This window comes from Pleurodeles waltl, chromosome 11, assembly GCF_031143425.1.
Source record: "Pleurodeles waltl isolate 20211129_DDA chromosome 11, aPleWal1.hap1.20221129, whole genome shotgun sequence".
NCBI classification, from domain to species: Eukaryota; Metazoa; Chordata; class Amphibia; order Caudata; family Salamandridae; genus Pleurodeles; species Pleurodeles waltl.
Window position 1 is genome coordinate 505,642,172 of NC_090450.1, and position 22,656 is coordinate 505,664,827.

A 22,656-nucleotide genomic window follows, 5' to 3' on the forward strand; every position below is an offset into this window, starting at 1 on the left:
TGTTTGGGCACCCTATTAGGGGAGCACTAAATCTTGTGAGGGAAGGCTGGGAGAGACCTCTCAAAGAGCCCAAACAGGACATTGTGGCCTATGTGCTTGGCCTACGTTCCAGAATGGCTGAGTACATGGAGAAAGCCAGCTAAAATCTTCAGGCCAGCCAAGAGCTTCAAAAGCTTTGATATGAACAAAACACTGCTGTGGTGGAGGTCTCAACCAGGGCAGAAAGTGTGGGTGTTGGAGCCTGTTGCTCCAAGCGCCCTCCAGGACAAATGGTCTAGGCCCTATCCCATTCCTGAAAAGAAAGGGGAGGTCACTTATCTATTTGACGTAGGCATTTGCAAAAAGCCCAAGAGAATCATACATGTCAACAGCCTAAACCCCTTTTATGATAGAGCTGATGTGACCATGCTCATGGTCACAGATACGGGACAGGAAGATGAGATTGAACCTCTCCCTGATATCCTCTCCAGCAATTCCCAAGATGGTTCTGTAGATGGAGTGATCTTGTCAGACACCCTCTCAGGACAACAGTGGACTGATTGCAGGAAAGTCCTCAACCAGTATGCTGGGCTTTTTTCTCTGACCCCTGGGAAGACAAACTGGTGTACACATGATGTGGACACTTGTAACAACCTGCCAGTCAAAAACAAAATGTACAGACATTCTAACCATGTAAGAGAAAGTATAGAAGCCGAAGTCAAGAAAATGTTGGATTTGGGTGTCATTGAACCCTCAGAGAGCCCCTGGGCCAGCCCAGTTGTGTTAGTCCCCAAACCTTACTCCAAGGGTTACAAGAAAGAAATAAGGTTCTGTGTGGACTACAGGGGCCTCAACCCAGTAACCAAGTCAGATGCACACCCAATCCCAAGAGCTGATGAGCTCATTGATGGACTAGGAGCAGCCAAGTATCTGAGTACTTTTGATTTAACATCAGGGTACTGGCAGATTGGCCTGACCCCAGGAGCAAAGGAGAGGTCACCATTTTCTACTCCTAGTGGGCATTATCAGTTCACTGTTATGCCTTTTGGATTCAAAAATGCACCTGCTACTTTTCAAAGGTTGTGAACCAAGTCCTTGCTGGGCTGGAAACTTTTAGTGCAGCTTAATTATATGACATAGCTGGTAATAGCGCAATCTGGCAAGATCACCTGATCCAACTTGGAAAGGTCCTTGAGGCCCTGCAAAAGGCAGGCCTCACTATCAAGGCCAGTAAGTGCCAGATAGGGCAGGGAAAAGTTGTGTACCTGGGCCACGTAGTTGGTGGAGGGCAAGTGCAACCTCTGCAACCGAAGATTCAGACCATTCTGGCTTGGGAAGCTCCTACAATCCAGACACAAGTCAGGGCATTCCTTGGCTTAACTGGATACTACAGGAAGTTTGTGAAGAACTATGGTTCAAAAGTTGCCCCCCTCACAGAACCCACGTCTAAAAAGATGCCCAGGAATGTAAACTGGGCAGTGAGTTGTCAAGAGGCCTTTGACACTCCTAAGAAAGCAATGTGCTCTGCTCCAGTACTAAAAGCACCAGTCTACTCAAAGGAATTGATAGTCTAGACAGATGCTTTAGAGATGGGGATAGCAGCAGTCCTCTCCCAGAGGAATGATGATGGGCATGATCAGCCAGTTCTTTTATTAGTAAAAAGCTACTCCCTAGGAAACAAAAAGGGAGTGTCATAGAGAGGGAAGCCTTTGCTGTGGTTTGGGCTCTGCAAAAGTTGAGGCCATACTTGTTTGGCTCTCCTTTCACTGACTGACTCCCTTCAGACTGATCACAGGCCTCTCAGATGGCTACAACAAATGAAAGGTGAAAACCCCAACCTTCTTAGGTGGTCCATTTCCCTATAGGAGATGGACTGGGCCCATGCCAATGCATATGGCCTCTCCAGGTTCTTCAACTTAAAAGATGAAGATGCACTAGGGAAAGGGTAGTCTCATCCTCTTTCGTTTGTGGGGCGGGTAGTGTGAGAGGAGGCCTCTTTTTGCATGGTTAGCACCCACTTTTTGCCTGATGTTGATGTGTTCTAGAAGTTGGTAGTGCCCAGGGCCCCTGCTAACCAGGTTCCCTGGGCCAGAGCTCTTTCCCTAAATCTGTTGTGATTTTTTTTAAACAGATTTTTATTGGTTTTATTTATAATACATTCCAATTAACATTTCTTAACAACTTCACAACTGTTGCATCATACTTTCCCAAGGGCTCCTAATATTCAGCAGTTTTGGTGTAGTTAGACTCCAATCATATCTTCGGGCTCAGGAATGGCCCCAGTCTCAGTGCTCCTTTCCCCCCCCCCATGTACTGTTTGTCAATTATTATTGGCTAAAAATGATATGGTGCTGCCTTGAGTTAGTCATGGTTGTCGTGTCCCTTTTCTAACCCCCCCTATTCCTCCCTGTCTTCCCCTCCACGTGCCTGACTAAGTGTAGTCTGTAGCTCCCCCTCTGTCCTCCCCATCATCCCATCCATCCACTGCGGTGGGGTGATCTGGTGTATCTTTTGTGTGTTCAGTAATCCTCTCAGATCTATTGGTAGGCCACATCCTATCAATCAATGGGTGTGTGAGCTCATCCCTCCTCTCCTGCTAGCTCGGAGTCCGGCTCCTCTCGTAATTTGTGGAGTAGCCGATCCCACGCCTCCTTCAGTTCTGGGGACCCCCCTTTCCTTCTTAGATCTATGTGCATAGCCATGCTCTCGATCTCAGACCACCTCTGGAGTTCTCTCTTCCAGCCGGGAAGGCTGGGTCCAGTCCCGCTCTTCCAGTTCTTTGTCAGTTCCCGTTTGGCCAAAATTAATGCTAGATCTTGGAACCTGCTTGTTGCTCAATTTTTTGGGGTGTGGGGAAACCAGTGCAATAGGCAGTGCTTGGCATCAGTGGGGATCTCACGGTCTATGAACGCTGCTACTTCATTCACCATTGAGCTCCAGTACATCTCCAATTTGGGACAGGACCAAACCATGTGGAGGAATTCAGCTGCCTCTGCCCCGCAGCGAGGACACCTCACCTCTAAGATCTGAAAGTGGTCACGGAGTCTTCTCGGGGTGAGGTACGCTCTGTGTATGATGTAAAATTGAATACGTTGAAATCGTGAGTTCCTAGATATCTTCAGGACCCTCCCTAGGACCGGCTCCCAGTCATCTTCTGAGATCTGGGTATCAAGGTCAGATTCCCATTTTCGCTTTAATTCCGTTAGAGGCCCCGTGTTCCAGCTGTTATCACTTTATATAGGGTAGAGACCGCTCTATGTGTGCCAACCGCTGTTATAATGGAGGTGCTCAGGCGGTGAAGAGCCGCCTCCGTCGCTCCCGTCCGCAAGTATGCCCGAACCCCCTGGGTGATTGCCCTATGCAATAGGAACTGGCCCCGCGACAATCCGTGCTCCTGACGGAAGTCTTCAAAGGGCAACAGGATGCACTCTCTATAAAGGTCCCCCATCTCCAAGGCCCCCGCCTCTTCCCACGCCGTCATTCCTCTCCAATCCCATGCTTTAGGCAACCAGCATAGCCAGGTCAACGGAATCTCCAGCGCATATGGTACTGTCAATCCGGAGCGCTTAAGACATCGTCTCCAGCAGCGAGCCAGCACCTCAGCTTCGGGGGAGAGCCCCAGTCCCAGGGTGGTACGACCCAGGAAAACCCTTGCAAGCGAGGATTCGGGAGGCACCGCCCCACCCTGTCCTCCCTCTTCAGCCCCTCTCGCTGCCATCCATCTGGCCAACCATTGCAGCTGGGCCGCGAGATAATAGGATTCGAGATCGGGTACCGCCAGTCCGCCCTCCTCTTGGGGTCTCTTAAGCTTAGCGAGCGCCACTCTGCGTCTTCCTTTTCCCCAAATAAATGCCGTATACATGGAATCCAGCTCCCTGAACATAGCTACCGGGATCCAGATTGGCAGGGACGCAAAATAATAGAACAGGTGGGGAAGCGGCACCATTTTAATAACTACTACCCTACCAGCCACCTAGATCGGGAGCGTGCTCCAGAAAGCCAAGTTGGATCTCAGGGCTCCCATGGCTTTACCAATGTTGCCATCCAGCAGGTCAGATCTGCAGTGGTATATTTTAACCCCCAGGTATGCCATACAATGGGGCTCCCACGGCACACTTCTCAGCCCTTCCGGTGGAACGGCCCTTGCAGTCAGGGGGAACAAGTACGATTTCTGCCAGTTGACCTTCAATCCTGTCAACCGGCCGAATAATGTTAATAGGGATTGGGCTCCCTTCAATTATCTACCAGTGTTCTGTAGGAAGAGTAGTAGATCGTCTGCATATAGTGCAATAGTGTGTCTTCTTGTACCCTGCTGTAGTCCGTGATACCAGGTCGTAGTCCTAGCTTGAGCCGCCAGTGGCTCCATCGCTAGCGCAAATAGCAGTGGGGAGAGGGAGCATCCCTGCCTGGTGCCCCTCTCCACTGGATACTGCTCCGATATAGTAGCCCCAGTTCTGACTCTCGCTTTAGGATTTGTGTATATTAGCCTCGTCCAATGGACAACGCCCTCTCCCAACCCCATACGTTGAAGGACCATGTAAAGATAGTCCCACTCAAGACTATCAAATGCCTTCTCGATGTTCACAGTCAGTACGGCAGACTCCGGTGTCAGCGGGGCGACGGTGTCCATGATATGTATGACTCTCCTGATGTTTTGAGCTGTGTTCTTGGAAGGGATAAACCCCGCCTGATCGGGGTGCACTATACGGGTCATGTATGGGAGCAACCTGGTCTCTAGAACTCTACTCAGTATCTTGTAATCGGTGTTTAGCATAGATAGGGGTCTGTAGGCTCTGCTGTCGGTGGGTGCCTTGCCGGGCTTTAGTAGAGGGACGATCAAAGCCTCCCGGTGGACCGTGGTAGGCATTCCGCTGCCCGCGCTGCGTTAAATAACCGCTCTTTTCTGGGGGTCAGTTCTCGCTCATATGTGGCATAGAACTCAGCCGGTAGGCCGTCTGTCCCAGGTGTTTTCCCCCGGGCTAGACCTCTTATGGCCGCACTAATCTCCAGGGCAGTTATTTCACCCCCCAGTTCCTCTCTCTCCTCTTCGCTTAGAGTGGAGCATGGGAGTGCATCCAGAAAGGTTCCCAGCTCTTCCCCCTCTCTTCTTAAAGTGCTAGCATACAAAGTAGTGTAGTACTCGAAAAAGTGGCGGTTAATATCATCTTGCCGGTAGAGCCTACCGTCTCCCTGCTCTCTAATTTCCGTAATAAGGGAGCCCCGGCGGGCCGGGTTAATTATCCACGCCAGGAGGGCTCCTGCTTTGTCTCTCTCCGCGTGGGCCCTGGCCATATATTGTTTGTAATTGAAACAACAAAGTTTTTCTGTATTTTCGGCTACCAGCTCCCTGGTTGCTCGGAGCTCATCCCATAGCCTGGGGTCTCCTGGGACCTGTGTTTCCAGTCTGCGTAATTCGTCCTCAGCCCTCTCTACTTCCCTTAACAGGGTCTTCCTGATCCCCGTGGACTCAGCAATACATCGCCCGCGTCTCACTACCTTAAATGCCTCCCAAAGTGTGTGGGGGGATGGTGCTGTTGGCTCATTATTCTCAAAGTATTGTGTGATGTGCTCTCTAATTTGGTCGCGGTAAGCCGGGTCTTCGAGTGAGTCTGGCTTAAGTCGCCATGTCGGAATGCTAGCCCTTGTCCATGTTATGTGCATCAGCACAGGGCAATGGTCTGAGAGGGTCCTCCCTAGGTATTCTATACTACGTATTTGGACATGTATATCTGGTGTGCTTAGGAAAGTGTTGAGCCTTACGTGTAGGTCATATACTGCAGAGCAGTAGGAATATTCTTGGGCTCGTGGGTTGAGGGTTCTCCAGGAGTCCAGCAGCTGCCATCTTGCTTGCCACTCAGAGAACCTCTTAGGTAGGGTGTTCACCACAGAGTCTCTCAGCGGGGGATGCGATCTGTCCAGATCCGGGACAGCTATGCAATTAAAGTCCCCCACTATCAGAACAGATCCAATCAGGTAAGGGGCCAAGGCATTCGGCAAGTGCTCTATGAAGGTGCCCTGTTCTACGTTAGGTGCATATACATTTATCAGGGTAATATCGCGCCCTCCCAGCTTGCCAGTAACCAGCACATAGCGCCCCTCCGGGTCTATCAGTGTGTGAGACATCTGAAATGGAATCCCTGCGCGTATCCAAACAAGGGTGCCCCTAGCAAATGCTGAGTAGGTTGTGTAATAAGTCTGGCCTCTCCATCTTTTCTGCAGTGCCTCCCCCTCTGCAGCTGTAAGGTGGGTCTCTTGTATTAACGCTATGTGCACCCCTCTTCTTCATAAGTATGAATGAACTTTATAGGGTTTGGTCATAGTATGCATGCCCCTTACATTCCAGGAAATAATCCTATAGTCTTGGTGGCAACCCATTGAGATAATGCCGAAAAGAATTGTCTCCGTGCCCCCTCCAAGGGTGGGGGAGCCGTAGGGGGACGGGGGGTGGATGAGTGTCTCTTCTCATCGTCAGGCACAGGGCAGGGACCCAAAACTTTAAACACAAAAAAAACTTCCTCAACTCCCCAATCCCAGGACAGGTGCCCATACAACCTCCCATCCAAACTCTTTCAAAACTGAGAGTCAATGCCTGTGGGGCAGTGAAACAAAAAGTTCAAAGGCCTCGATCAGTTGGGTCCGCCGATCCCAGGGGTCCCCAGTTCGATATTATAGACCTTACCAGTTTACGTCATGCCAGGGCGTGAAATGGCCATTCCCCAGAGCCTTTATTCATGTTCTTGGGATTAAGTCCTGAGGTGTGTTCAGATGATGTCCTCAGAGGTGCCCGGAGTCACCACCGGCATCTCAATGCTGGGGCCGCCGAGTCCTCTGAGCCCGCGTCGGTGTCGGACCCTCGGTTCTCACTGCACGATCCCATGAGTCTTGGGCTTGACTCTCCTCCGCTCAGGGCTGCAACTGCCACTGTTGCTCTCTGCCTTTTCGCTCTGATCTCCTCCGCTGTGGGCGCAGTTTTCCTTCGTCTCGGTCTCTGTGCCCTGCTCCCCGATGGGCCCCGACGCGTGTCGGCCCTCTCGGAGATCCAGCCAGTCCCTGGCTTCCTGGGCGTCCGGAAGAATTTAGTTCCTCTGTCCTCCGCTACTCGGAGGGTGGAAGGGAATAGCATTGCATACTGGATGTTTAAGGTGCGTACCTGTCTTTTGATTTCCATTTAGGATGTCCTTTGACGCTGGACCTCACGTGAGAAATCCGGGAATATTCGGACCTGTGCATATTCTATATTTTCAGTTCTCCAGCTTTCCTGGCTTGGGCCAATATATGGTCGCGATCCTTAAAGTGTAATAGCCTGGCCACTATTGGTCTAGGAGGTGTTCCCGGAGGGGGTTTCCTCGCCGGCACTCTGGGAGCTCTTTCAAACGTGAAGAATCTTGTGAGGCCCTCCGGAGCTACTTCCTCCCGGATCCACTTTTCCCAGATATTCTGATAGGTTCTGTTGTTTGATTGATTCAGGAAGCCCAACTATCCGGATGCTATTTCTCCGGGATCTGTTTTCCGCATCTTCGGCGCGAGCCACTAGGGTGTCCACTTGTTTCTCGAGGGCCGCCACTCGGTCAACGTTAGCTTCAACTCTGGTCTTATTTCTGCGACCGTTTTTTCGGTTGTTGTGACTCTTTGAGCGAGGCGAAGTTGGTCCTCCCGGAGTAAGCCCAGGTCCAGCGCGAGAGTGTCTATCTTATGTTCCAAGCTTTCCCTAGAGGAGGTGATGGCCTGCATTATGTCCCCCAACAATGGGTTCCCGGCGTACTCCCTTGGTTCCGCTGGCTCGTGAGAGGGGACAGGATCCTCTGAACGGCTCCCGTTCTCCTGTGCAGTTTCTCTTTGCTTGTTGTTTTTGCCCATTGCTGCAGGATCAGCCGCGGGTTCCCCAGCGGGCGCAGTCAAGTCTCTCCCCAGTCCCCACAGAGCACAGGATGAGCTCGGCCCCCCTCCTTGCAGGCCTCGGGGTTCTCTATCTTCTCCTCCCCCGTTCCTCTCAGCTTGACGTCTGATAGTTGGGGGGGGCTGTGCGTGACCCCACTCCGCAGTTCCGCCACGCCAGGCCAGGCTGCTTGTTGCGCTCCAGTCGTGGACCCTCACGCGGGGAGGTGAAGGGCCCGGTCAGACAACCCCTCTCTAAGGCGTGAGCCGCGGCGCGGTCAGAGGCAGGGTGGTGCCTCTCTCCTGGTACTCTTCCACTGGATGTCCATGCGATCGGGTGATCTGGGCCCCCCCGGGTCCGTCTTATTCCCAGGTCGCGCTCGTTTCACCCTCCTGATTCACGAGCGCTACCGCCATTTTAGGGTTAGGCAGGCCGTGTGGCCTTCCCCTTTTCGCCGGTTCTTCGGAGGTCCCGGTGGGGGGGTGTAGGAGGCTGGACTGGCTTGTAGTGAGTACCAAGGGGTACTTGCACCTTGCACCAGGACGAGTTATCCCTTATTAGTGTATAGGGTGTCTAGCAGCATAGGCTGATAGATAATGGTAGCTTAGCAGAGCAGCTTAGGCTGAACTAGGAGATGAGTGAAGCTCCTACAGTACCACAAGTGTCACTTGCACAATATCATAAGAAAACACAATACACAGTTATACTAAAAATAAAGGTACTTTATTTTTATGACAATATGCCAAAGTATCTCAGAGTGTACCCTCAGTGAGGGGATAGGAAATATACACAAGATATATGTACACAATACCAAAAATATGCAGTATAGTCTTAGAAAACAGTGCAAACAATGTATAGTTACAATAGGATGCAATGGGGACACATAGGGATAGGGGCAACACAAACCATATACTCCAAAAGTGGAATGCGAACCACGAATGGACCCCAAACCTATGTGACCTTGTAGAGGGTCGCTGGGACTATTAGAAAATAGTGAGGGTTAGAAAAATAGCCCACCCCAAGACCCTGAAAAGTGAGTGCAAAGTGCACTAAAGTTCCCCAAAGGACATAGAAGTTGTGATAGGGGAATTCTGCAGGAAAGACACAAACCAGCAATGCAACAACGATGGATTTCCAGTCGAGGGTACCTGTGGAACAAGGGGACCAAGTTCAAAAGTCACAAGCAAGTCAGAGATGGGCAGATGCCCAGGAAATGCCAGCTGTGGGTGCAAAGAAGCTTCTACTGGACAGAAGAAGCTTAGGTTTCTGCAGGAACGACAAGGGCTAGAGACTTCCCCTTTGGAGGACGGATCCCTCACGCCGTGGAGAGTCGTGCAGAAGTCCGCCAACAAGCCTTGCTAGCTGCAAATCGTGCGGTAAGCATTTTTGGATGCTGCTGTGGCCCAGGAGGGACCAGGATGTTGCAAATTGCGTCAGGAGAGAGAGGGGACGTCGAGCAAGACAATAAGCCCTCTCAGCAGCAGGTAGCACCCGGAGAAGTGCCAGAAACAGGCACTACGAGGATGCATGAAACGTTGCTCACCCGAAGTTACACAAAGGAGTCCCACGTCGCCGGAGACCAACTTAGAAAGTCGTGCAATGCAGGTTAGAGTGCCGTGGACCCAGGCTTGGCTGTGCACAAAGGATTTCCACCGGAAGTGCACAGAGGCCGGAGTAGCTGCAAAAGTCGTGGTTCCCAGCAATGCAGTCTGGTGTGGGGAGGCATGGACTTACCTCCACCAAACTTGGATTGAAGAGTCACTGGACTGTGGGGGTCACTTGGACACAGTTGCTGGATTTGAGGGACCTCGCTCGTCGTGCTGAGAGGAGACCCAAGGGACCGGTAATGCAGCTTTTTGGTGCCTGCGGTTGCAGGGGGAAGATTCTGTCGACCCACAGGAGATTTCTTCGGAGCTTCTAGTGCAGAGAGAAGGCAGACTACCCCCACAGCATGCACCACCAGGAAAACAGTCGAGAAGGCGGCAGGATCAGCGTTACAGAGTTGCAGTAGTCGTCTTTGCTACTATGTTGCAGTTTTGCAGGCTTCCAGCGCGGTCAGCAGTCGATTCCTTGGCAGAAGGTGAAGAGAGAGATGCAGAGGAACTCTGATGAGCTCTTGCATTCGTTATCTAAAATTTCCCCAGAGACAGAGACCCTAAATAGCCAGAAAAGAGGGTTTGGCTACCTAGGAGAGAGGATAGGCTAGCAACACCTGAAGGAGCCTATCAGAAGGAGTCTCTGACGTCACCTGGTGGCACTGGCCACTCAGAGCAGTCCAGTGTGCCAGCAGCACCTCTGTTTCCAAGATGGCAGAGGTCTGGAGCACACTGGAGGAGCTCTGGACACCTCCCAGGGGAGGTGCAGGTCAGGGGAGTGGTCACTCCCCTTTCCTTTGTCCAGTTTCGCGCCAGAGCAGGGCTAAGGGGTCCCCTGAACCAGTGTAGACTGGCTTATGCAGAATTGGGCACATCTGTGCCCAAGAAAGCATTTCCAGAGGCTGGGGGAGGCTACTCCTCCCCTGCCTTCACACCATTTTCCAAAGGGAGAGGGTGTAACACCCTCTCTCAGAGGAAGTCCTTTGTTCCGCCATCCTGGGACAAGCCTGGCTTGACCCCAGGAGGGCAGAATCCTGTCTGAGGGGTTGGCAGCAGCAGCAGCTGCAGTGAAACCCCAGGAAAGGCAGTTTGGCAGTACCAGGGTCTGTGCTACAGACCACTAGGATCATGGGATTGTGCCAACTATGCCAGGATGGCATAGAGGGGGCAATTCCATGATCATAGACATGTTACATGGCCATATTCAGAGTTACCATTGTGAAGCTACATATAGGTATTGACCTATATGTAGTGCAGGCGTGTAATGGTGTCCCCGCACTCACAAAGTCCGGGGAATTGGCCCTGAACAATGTGGGGGCACCTTGGCTAGTGCCAGGGTGCCATCACACTAAGTAACTTTGCACCTAACCTTTACCAGGTAAAGGTTAGACATATAGGTGACTTATAAGTTACTTAAGTGCAGTGTAAAATGGCTGTGAAATAACGTGGACGTTATTTCACTCAGGCTGCAGTGGCAGGCCTGTGTAAGAATTGTCAGAGCTCCCTATGGGTGTCAAAAGAAATGCTGCAGCCCATAGGGATCTCCTGGAACCCCAATACCCTGGGTACCTCAGTACCATATACTAGGGAATTATAAGGGTGTTCCAGTAAGCCAATGTAAATTGGTAAAATTGGTCACTAGCCTGTTAGTGACAATTTGAAAGCGATGAGAGAGCATAACCACTGAGGTTCTGATTAGCAGAGTCTCAGTGAGACAGTTAGTCACTACACAGGTAACACATTCAGGCACACTTATGAGCACTGGGGCCCTGGAGAACAGGGTCCCAGTGACACATACAACTAAAACAACATATATACAGTGAAAAATGGGGGTAACATGCCAGGCAAGATGGTACTTTCCTACAGGGGGTCAGCGCAAGGGATTCCGCTCCCAGCGCTCACCTCTAGAACCCTGCCGCTGGGGATCCCTCAGCAGGCGGTCTCCAAGGTCCTAGGATTCAGGGCCTGGTTGCTCGAGTTGCGGCCGCCATTTTGGAGTCAGGCGGCTCGCACAAGTTTTTCCGGCAGTCGGCTTTGGGGTCTCGGGGTGGCCCCCCGGTCCCAGCCAGGCTGTTCCTAGCCTCTCAACCCCCTATCTTAGGGGGGGAGACACCAGGGGGGTCAGCCCGACTCCTCAGGATAGTTGAGGGTGGAGACCCCCGATCGGAGCTCTTCTTCGGCACGGCTAACTCCATGAGCCCGTGGCCACGCCCCCCCTAAATCTGTTGTGATGCTTGCCACAATTAGATATACTCTTACATATCCCTGTAAGACCCTAGTAAATGGGTAGCCCAGTACCCAGGGCATGAGATAGTAGGAGTAGGCCCCTGAGGGCAGTAGCACTGATTGTGACAACCTCTAGGGCCCTGCACCCAGATGCACCCAGCACTGCCATTGCAGGCTGAGTGTGCTGGGGCAAACCTAAAAAGGTAACCTAGACATTGCACACTCCCTGTGCGCCCTGTCCCCCCTACACTGCATATGGTATGGATAGGTCACCCCTCTACTAAGCCTTACAGCCCTAAGGCAGAGTGCACCATACTGTATATGAGGGCATAATTGCATGAGCAATATGCCCCCACTGTGCCCTTGCAGACCTGGGACATAGTGAGTGAACAGAGCAGCAATTTTAAGTACAAGTACTGGACACTGTTCAAATATGGGTTCACCAGCTACATGATGGCCACTCTGTACCCTGGGTTGTTTGGTATCAAACTCAGAATATTAAATCCAAACTGGTACCAGTGTTCGATTTAACCCTAACTGTACCCAGGGGTCACCTTAGAGGTGCCCCTGCAAAAGCTAACCTAACTGGCATAGTTGCTGACTGGTTCTATCCAGCCTGCCACTCTAGACGGCCAATATACAAACGTGGGGGAGAGCCATGGCTCTCTGGTTTGTAAGACAATGCCCTTCCTGGGTGCAGGAGCTAACATCCCCTCCCTCAGGAATGTGCAACACCCTGGTGGTGAGCTTCAAAGGGCTACAGCCCCTGAAACTCGAACCTCCAGGCCTGCTGCCAGCAGCAGAAGGCTACCCCCCTTACAAACCTGCACGTTTGGTGGGAACAAAGGCGGGAAACCAGACAAAGGGTAGGAGGAGTGGCCTCACTGAGCATGCACCACGCCTAGGGGCCTGCACGTGAAGTAGGCCCTCCATCTCATTTTCCTCCATGTTGGATGGCAGGAAAATATCCAATAGGGTTCAGGGAAGTGACCTTTCCCACAGGAAGTGGACACTGTAGTGGGTATCGCCACCCAAAGGTAAGTGTCCCATTGGACACTTCCAGATTCCCCTTAAAACGCCCACTAAATTCAGTATTTAGTGGGCTCCCCTAGACCAAGATTTTAGATTCATCAGGAAGAAAAGAAGACAGCACCAAAGAACCCACCAAGACGGGAACAGAGGACCTGCTGCACCAGAAGAGGCTCCAAACCCCTGCTTGTTGCACCAGTGTCCCAACAGTCACCGATGCGGAGGAGCTGACCACTGGACCGACGTCCAAAGACCCTGAGGCACCACTCAAGAAACCACAGGAGCCTGCAAGGAACCTGCAAACTGGTGAGGGACACTTCACCGACTGGATGATATCTCCGCAACGGAAGTCACAGCGGGACCCGACGACACACCGACAGCCCGGACGAAACCTGCAAGTGTGCCCAGTATGGAAGCACAGTGCCCGCCTGTGGCCGAGTTGTGGCAATATCCCAGGTACTGACCAGTGCACATCGGACATCACCAACATCAGTTCTCTCAGAGCTGCAACTGGACCAAGAGGAAGCCCCAGTCAAGGGACTTCAGTGACACCTCAGACCTCCCACCAGAGTGTCCTGCAGGTCCCTAAGAAGAAGACTTACCTCCAACTCCAAAGGGTCCCTTTGTGTACAGCATCCAAGACCTCCAAAACGCCCTGCATCTGGCCCGCCTGAGCCTTGCTTTGCTGGATCTGCTGTGTGCTCCGGGTCCCCAACCCCTTGCGACCTCAACAGCCCAAGGGGACCCAGAGGCACCAATTTTAAATTTGCAAATCAGCTCCTTTTCCAAGTGGCCCCTCCAGATGGCCCTGTGCCTGTGCCTGTGCCTGTGCCAAGAGGTTTTCCAACTCTGCTCCTGCTGGAACCGAGAGCCGCCCGAGGCTCTCCTGCTGGCCCATGTGCCCACCAACCACTCCGGCCACCCTGCAAGAGAAGAGACAGGTAACCCAAATGTATGATTTTTAATGCATTTTTAAATGTGACTGCCTATTGATTCCTATGGTGCGTAATTACGCACAGAATGACTAACTTTATTAAAACTTCAAAAAGTCATAACTCAAAAAGTACTTAACGTATTCTAAAGATTTTGGTCTTAAAATTTATATAAAAGTCTGAAGTATTTTTATAAATTCTGATCTCAAGTTTTTCATTGAGTGTGTGTGGTGCATGATTGGATTTGTGAGTACACATCTCCCGGATTAGCCTAACTGCACGACCAGCTACCTTAACAATTGGAGCATTAGGTGGTCTAATTTTTACCCCTGGAAACCAACGTGTCGTTGCCTGGATCCCCTGCACAGTATGCCTTGTTTTGCACACTACATAGAGGGCCAGCCTCCTACAGACAGATTTATCTATTGCTGCATTCCTGTAAGCTGGAAGGGTCACACACTAGGGAAAGGAGGGGGCAGCCAGGCTTCCCCTGTACACTTGAAAAGGTGTTCTTTGATTCTGTGAGAGGTCAAGAGAAAGAGGCCTGAGCACATCTCAGGAAGGAGATGGGGCTGATAGGGAAATCATAAAGGGTAGGGCTGGGGCCCCGGGACTAATATTTTGATGCACATATCATGGCTGGTATTCAGGTGTGAAGTCCAGTCATTCCCATGGGCTGTGTTGTGGACCTTTTGGCTTTGAATACACTCTTGTTGTATCAGACTGCATTTCAAGAGAAAGAGGGTAAAGAGGAGTGGACTCTTCAAAGGAAGCAAACCCCAACATAAAACTTCAAAGTCTCAGGCCCTAAATCACATTAGGTGTCTGGAAAAGGACTACCAGAGGTGGAGTTTGAGACCCGAAAAATTGTCATTTGCAAAGCAGACGGACAGCCTGTGTGAGGAGGGGAAGCTCTGAAAGACTTCTGCCTGTAACCAAGACTGGGGAACAAACCTGCCAGCCTCCCTGCTGGATGAGGTGTCATCACCCAGGGAATCCAAGACCACCTACCCTGGAACCTAGACCACCAGTGCATGCCTGCTTGACAAGTCTAGTGTATCCTGTGAGGAAGAAGATTGCGTTGGCGTGAGTAAGGTCCAGTGAGGAGCCCTGTTGAGTGGTCTCCCTGTGCAAGGTGTGAGTAAACTGCTGCTGCCCCAATCAGGTTTTTGCAAGTGTGCAGGAGAAATTTGGACGACCCTCACATGTTGGGAGAAGGCCGCAGTGAATTAAGCCATGTGTTGCACTGTGCCAAACAGGCCAGAGCTCGTGTGTAGCGCAGAGTAAGCAACACTGTATCCCAGGAGAGGCTGCAGTGGCAAAAACTGCTGTGTGGTGAAGGCCATAGTCGTATGCGGTAGCTGACGACAACTCTGTATATCAGGAGGAGCTGTTGTGAAGTATTTCACTGTGCAAATCAGGCAGGAGTCCACATGCTATTGTGAGATGCAGTAACCCCATAGGCTAGAGGAGGTCACCAGGGGCAGTAAGTACTGTGACCTGATCTGCCATCGCCCACCAAAGAAGAGATGATGTTGCGGAAGCACCTGCACACTACCACCCAGCTGACCCAAGAGAGAATCATCACAACCCCCCACTGGGGGAGGAACCAGATACTTACCTCTCTGGCGGAGCAGCAGCGAGCCTCCGGTCGCTCTAGAAGTGAGACCACAAGTGAGAGACTCTGCACCCGCAAAGTGTAGCTACCGGGCCGCATGTGGCTGACTCAGCTGTACTGAGCTGCAGCCACTGTGAGTACTTGCGGATGGGGTGCATTCAGGAACTCCAGACTCTTCACTCCTGCTGGTGCGAGTAAGAATGGTTTCGGGCCTATCAGCCCCAGGGCAAATAGCTGCTAGTAGCACTGCAGCAGTTAAACATTGTCAACCTTAACCTACAGTCAAAAGTGGACTCTTGAGACTCGGACTCATTGTTGGGCATATCTAGATGATACCAGTAGTGAATTGAGGATGACTACTATCGCTAAAGCGAAAAGAGAGTGGGACAGCGAAAAAGCCAAAGAAACCCTAGAGCCCCGACCTCAGGGGAAACTGTATACATGTTTGTTAATGTCGTATTTTTCATTTGTGTGATTAGCAGAAGAAAAGAAAATACTTCTCTTTTTCCATAGAAGTATTTGGCAGGACAGTGATTTATTGCTGCTGCTGAGCACATTTAGAGTTGTGAGCAGGTGTTCACTATCCTGCATCCACTCCTCCTCCCGAGAAAGCCTCAGACTGCTTGGACCATGCAACCTTGAGTGCTGAGTGCAGAAGACACACTTGGCTCAGTTACTCAGGATTCATAGTAAATAAGTACTCAGGACATCATGAGTAAAGTGTGTCAACCCCAGTGTGTGGTCTCAGTAACTCCTCAGTGTCCCATGGCCCTCTGACAGAACTACATACAGAATTATGGATGATGCAAGTGAAATCCACTGACTTGGTCCCAATGCATTTTGCCGAAACCGGCATATGTACAACAGAGCAGAGTAAACTTTGCCTGCTTAGTGTTTACAGCAACCACCAGCACAAGGTAAGGAAGGCCTCTTTCTTTTCAGTTTCAGTTGGGCACAAAACCAATATCTTGCTTAAATGGCTCTCAGCACTTTTGTTGTTCATGTGTCACTCTGGCTGGGTGTAGCTTGACCTTAACACATTGATACAAATGCAATGGAGAGAACAAAAACATTTAGCTTGTCACTTCACAAGTGCTTGAGCTAAACTATGATTTGGAGGCAGGTATCTGAGCTTTCAAAGCCTTTAAGCAAGAGATATGCATGCATTACAAGAAGGGCAGACATCTGCCTATGGCCCTAATTACGAGTGTGGAATTGCAAGGAACGCCACACACCTCAAAGGAGCCGAGTGTTGTCTTGTAGCATTATTCCTGCCAGTCTGCCTGGTGGGAATGCCCTATTGCAATGTTCCCACCAGTCAGACTGGCGGGAACATTCTAATAGGGAAGGGCGGGATACCACCGGCATGGTGCTGGCGCTCTCCACCCGAGTTTGGGGGTCCCGCATTGGGACTGCCAAACTCATAATCAGGCCACAAATCAATATGGCGCTCTCCTCCCGAGTTTGGGTGTCCCCCATTGGGACTGCCAAACTCATTATATATATATATATATATATATATATATATATATACATATATATATATATATATATATATACAAGTCTTTATAACTACCCAAATAAACCCTATGTAGCAACCATATAATTGCAAAGGGTTGAGAAAAAACAATAAGGTTATACACTTGTTCCTCTCATTGTACATGAAGCTTCAAGATGCAGGTTCATAACTCACTGAGCTATCCAAGGATTATAACGTGCTCTGCAAGGAAGTAATGACATCTGCAGCAAATACTATAGTCCACTGATATATTCACCTAAAAAACAAATCTGTGACCCTCATATTACGTAAACTGCACATATTGTGCTGAAGGCACGTTAACCCTCTATGCCATTTTATGATGAGTGAAACAGATTTCTTTAGCAAGCGCATAAAAGACCAGAATTATCTGACCATTATTATACTCTAGAAACGTCAGGGAACACAATTATTCTGATGAATGTGTTTTAAACCATAAAATATATTAAAATGCAGTCTGATTATGACGACTTAAGCAAAACCGGAATTACTATACATTTGTTCTTGTTGCAAATTTCTTCGAGGAAGGGTTTTAAAAAAATACCTGGGTGGACTGTCGGACTTGGCTTCAAATAACTTTGCCCCCATGTGACTCTACCCACTTTCAGCTGCTATTCCTTGATCCCAAATGTAGGGGATCCTAGGGAATTTATTCCATTTCCAGGACTGGTGCACTACTGTAACCGCAGACAACAGATGAAAAGTGGCACATTAAAAATTATTGTTGAAACGTTACCTGCTGGAAGGATATAATAGCATATCACTGAAGTAATCCGATCCTCACTTAGGTATCATTTTTTTTTTTTTTAAATATAGTCTTCCAACGTAAATAGCCATTGAGCCCCAGTACGTTTTTGTGAGATGTTTAAAATGGACCAGCATATCAGTGTCCCAGGAAGATCGTCGTTATTAAAAGTGCACCAGATTGAGGCCCATTTTTACAAGCAGCCTGTGCCGCTGGTGTGTCACTTTTAGTGACGCACCTGTAGCGCAGGCTGCTAATCCATATCTAAAAGGACACGCAAAACCACGTTGCATGGCTTTCCATGGGGAGTAAGGCAACGCAGCGCAAGTCGCTGCATTTCCTTACTTTGCATCAGGGAGGTGTTTCTATTGGTGTTTTCGTGGGTGTTCCCATGGAATATCCATGGATTTTTACGCATTCATAGATTTACAAGGTTTAGTAAACCTGGGAATGCATCCAAAGCTTACGCCACTCCAGAGGTGGCTTAAGAGTGATGCAACGTGGAGAAATATCTTTATTTATCCCCATTTGTTTCCTCTTTATATGTGTGCTGCATTCTGCAGCACACAGAGAAAGAGGTAAACACCTCTTCTGATTGTTTTTGTGCAGGAAGGTATACCTTCCTGCACTAAAACCATCATCCCCACAACGCAGGCATCAGCAGCAGTTTGTGCGCCAGGGCAGAGTGAGAAGACAGAAATGCGCTCTACAGCTCTGCCAAGTATCATGTCTCAGGGGTTAGATTAATGCATTTCCGTCATAGTCCCTGCATTACCGCATCACCACTTTTAAATCATACCTTCTGTGCATCTTGAGTTCTGCCCCTGCATTTGCTCCAGAACGACGACATGTGTACAATGTTATCAAGGAACAGTTGTTTGGGAATGTGATGCAGCTTGCATGACCTTCCCAAGGTCAATGATAGGTTTTACATGCCAGGGTAACTGCTGGGACATACCCTGGCTTGTTGTCTGGCTGATGCCACTAATAAGGTTCGTTACGGCCTCCTCCAACCTCCCTGATTGGATAGGCCATAGTGGTCGCCGCCCCCCGCACCCAGGCTGCTTGATTTATCATAGGACTCATACAGTCAATCATAATATGAGGGACCCCCAGCTGCCTTCAGCAACGTTTCTTATTGCAATGCTGTGTGCTGCAGAACAATGCCCACTGCATTGACAGGTGAGTTGGAACAAAGCAGAAAGCTCCTTGAGACAATTTATTTTTACTAGTTATGCCCTGTGCTACACTCCGCCAGAAATCAAAACAAAAATGAGCATGGAAGCGCGTAGCCCCCTTTCTGAAAGAACACACTAGATAACTATCCTTCTCGATAATGGTATAAAACCAAAGTTAAAACATTTTGCTTTTTCATATAAAGCTCTGTCTCATAATTTGTTTGGTTTTAAAGTGGTTATTTTAAGACACTCAAGCTTGCTTTAACGTATCGACGAGGCTACTTGTCAGAGATTAATGCCTGTCAGGCCTTTCCATCACTCCTGCACACCCACACACTCCTCTCCTAATAACGCCTTGACACACCTACAGTGATATTTAATGCAGCCTTTCTTACGGAAACTTCTATTTTACAACCAACTTCTCTGTACTTGTTTCCACTGTGTGGGCTCTATTTAGGCACATGGAGCTGCACTACTGTTTCTCATAAAGCTCTGACTGAATTATTTTCTCTTGAACTCTTCCACAGTGTGTGCAAAAACAACAAGATCTCTCTGTGAGATCCTAAACATTTAGGGCCTCATTTACAAGAAGCTGGCACACTGTGATCGATGCCCAGTTTTCTTGTACTGCCCTACCCCTTACAATACCGTGCACCGTGGCGCACAGTGTCCACAGCTCCATCAGTAATTTTGACCAATGGTGGAGCTAACACGTAGCACAATTTTGATGCTAGACTAGCAATGCTAGGTGGGGGGCCAAGGAAATCAGACAGCCTCACTTTAACTCCTGTCCCAAGCAGGTATTAAAAAAATGACGCTGTGACGGCACAGAATGGCGCAGTGAAATCTTGTAGCTTTCACTGTGCCATTTCTGTGGGGCTTTTTACAGGGACACACCTACCTTGCATACATTGTACCAGTATAATGTGGCGCAAGGCTGTACATACTGGTGCAATGGTACCATTGTGCCAGTTTGTAAATGCAGCGCTGAGTGGGGGACTCTTTGCACCGCCGTAGCGTTAAAAAAAATAAATGACGCTACAGGCGGTGCAAAATCCTTGTCAACGAGACCATTAGTATGTCTGAAGATTTTAAGCAACACATTTATGGCTTAAAGTAACTGCTATACACCAGCAATACGTCTATCAGGACAATCATTGTTCTCTTTTTTTGTAAACACCTAACTGGGTTTGACCTTGAAAGTCACAAGTATGCACAGTACTAAGAGGCCTCTTCTAAAGGTGTGATTCAGTCTAGGGGGGCACATGGAACAAGTATTAACAACCCCCCTTAGCTCACTTACTGAATCCCATACACATTAAAAGGAAATGTGCTATGTGGAAGAGTTTCTAACCAGTGCTTAGTTTGTAAATAAAAACGTTCCGGTGCTTGAAGCTCTCCTGTGAAACACAGAACATCAAGGCAGCATAATCCTAAAGCCTTCTCGGGCCTCTTAGATCCATTCACAGGGACTCCCTGCCTTTTCAGCTCGCTCTTGCAGCCTTATGCTATCTCCCTTTGAACGCCTTTTCGTATTTTCTCTTCCCCCGCCTCTCCCATATGTGTCTTTTGCTCACAGTAAATGCCTGATGCAGAAAACTAAGCTCCGGCCCTCAAAAATAAGTACCGGTGCTCCGCACCGGAAACAACACGCACAAATTAAGCACTGTTTCTAACTCACATGAGGGTTCGGCGTGTGATAGGAACTCTTCACTGTTAACCCACTTGACATGTGCCTATACTATACTGTGTGACACTGAGGTGGCTCGTCTAACCATGCTATGCCCCCCACCCCTCCTTAGGTATCTAACCCAAGTTATGTTTAGCAGCTGCCTAGCCTCTCCTTCCTGACAAGCTCCCCTCCTTCATGAGAAAGTCATTTCAAAGTTCAAAAACTGCTAATTTCTGAACGGAACCTCACTACACTGTAAATACCCACATTTCACGCATAAGCACACTGGAAACTTGTCAGCTATGGGACCCTTTTTAGGTGGCGCGCCGCCCTGCGCCAGGGGCTTTGTAAATATGGCACTGAAAGTCTAGTACACAGGAGCTGGGTGAGGCGAAACAAAACATGCGCATTAGGGCAAGAAATACAGTTGACTCAACAGTCTGTCTCTCACCTGTGATATCGTCCTTTCTACGAACAAACTTCAGAGTGGTGTCTGCTGGGTCATAGCTTTTCCCCGTCATCTTCAAAGAATGAAAAGACAGAGCGGGAGGAATGCAAAAACTGGATTGTCAGAACTCCGTGAAGTTTGGTCTGTTATGGAGCACGAGCGCAACTGGGGAACTGGGCAGATGTTGAGCTGGCGAGCAGTGGTTTCGCTTTCTGTTCTTCACTTCCCAGAATACGTAAGGGACTTTTTGTAACCAACATGAAATGTGACGACGTCTGTCTGGGAGGAGACGGTGGCGTGAAAAGGCAGCGAGAGAAGACAGAGGCGCTGTAATTTAAAATATATATATATATTTTATGATTAAATATAGAACACATACTAATACAAGACTAGATTCAGGCGTTAAACACCCGAATGTTTAAGCCAAAAATCGGTTTATTTTGGATGCATCCCACTTGAAATAGCTTCTATTTCAATAGAGGTCAATGGAAGAAATACATTATCTCGATAATTTGTTTTAAATCTCTCACTTTCCTCTTCCAAAATGTGACGTGTGATATAAGAGCTCAGGGGAATAGAAAGCTGAATGACTTGTCGTCGCTCCCAGGTTTCACAGACTACTTATTTCCCACATATTCCTTTAAAGCAAGTTATTTCAGGTCGTGTTGTTTGTGGTGGGGAAGAGGGCTGTGGTCAAGGGCAGCGTTGTGGCAGTGCCACGGCCATTAGCCAAAATACGAGCCGCGCCTTCAAAAGACGTAAAGCAGGCAACGAATGGCATGAACAATACGAGTAAATCACTGAAATGCGAATATATCACTAAATGGTGACATTTATTGAAAGTAACATTTTTTAAACATGAAACATTCTAGAATATCCTATGTCCTGATGACATTGCCAGGAGTTAATCAAAATGTGTCGGCTTACTCATCTTTTTATACATCCTATATTGTTATTAAATGTGAAGCAAGGTTGTTTTATATTAATTAATCATATAAGTGAGTAAGTATATTTTATTACAGTTAAACAATGCTGCTGCACCTTTCCCACTGGGCTGACGGGCAGGAACCTTGGAAAGTTGTAATAGGCCCGGTGAGAAGACCTCCATGTCTGCAGCGGTCTTCTCACCACGGGACTGTCGTAATGAGGTCACCACAGGACTGTCGTAATGAGGTCACCACAGGACTGTTGTAATGAGGTCCTAAGTCTAAAGTGCAACAATTTAAAGCCTACCTCTTTAAAGTGCCAAGTGTCAGAAATCCTTTCGAACCAACACCAGTGGAGTGCCAAGCGTCAATGCAATACTTAAAACCATCTGTGAAATTGAACTTCCAGACTAAAGGCCTGCTAATTATCACCAATCACTATAATAGAAAATAGCACATGAGTAAAGCAATGGTACCATGATAGACCAATGATTTACACCAAAACTACTTTATAGTACTTTCATGACCAGAATGACGTTCCATTAAAACATACTATGTTGGCACATTTATAAAGGGTACATCAGTTTAAGAACAAATCCATAAACTGTTAGTGCTGACAAGAACTTTCATGCAGGCGACAGGCTAAAAAAAAATTGTAAAACTTTAAACAGAGCGTGGAAGCTGCTGAGTAACCCAGCCAATTCCATAATATGTTCCAGTGCTGTCAGGCTAACCGTGCTGGGTCTCCTGTACTGCTGATAACAGATTGCTGCTAGCTAAAAGATGCTCTCCTTTGTCCATAAATTTATTAAAACAAACTGTCACCATAGGAAAGTAATCCCTCAAACAGAAAAGAATTGCTTTGCAGTAAGTTCTAATGCCAAATTGTATAAAA

General features: G+C 48.8%; 1 protein-coding gene across 2 annotated transcripts in view; it reads right to left on the bottom strand.

The window, feature by feature from the left end:
- Positions 1-21,056, bottom strand: part of LOC138265820 (E3 ubiquitin-protein ligase DDB_G0292642-like) — a 192,037-nt gene extending 170,981 nt beyond the window's left edge. The window contains exon 1 of one of the 2 annotated variants that reach the window (XM_069213887.1): positions 20,839-21,056. In XM_069213887.1, the coding sequence (XP_069069988.1) occupies positions 20,839-20,908 (70 nt within the window). In that variant the 5' untranslated portion in view covers positions 20,909-21,056. The remainder of the gene's footprint in view (positions 1-20,838) is intronic. The other variant, XM_069213888.1, reaches the window with a different exon arrangement.
- Between the last annotated feature and the right edge of the window lie 1,600 nt (positions 21,057-22,656).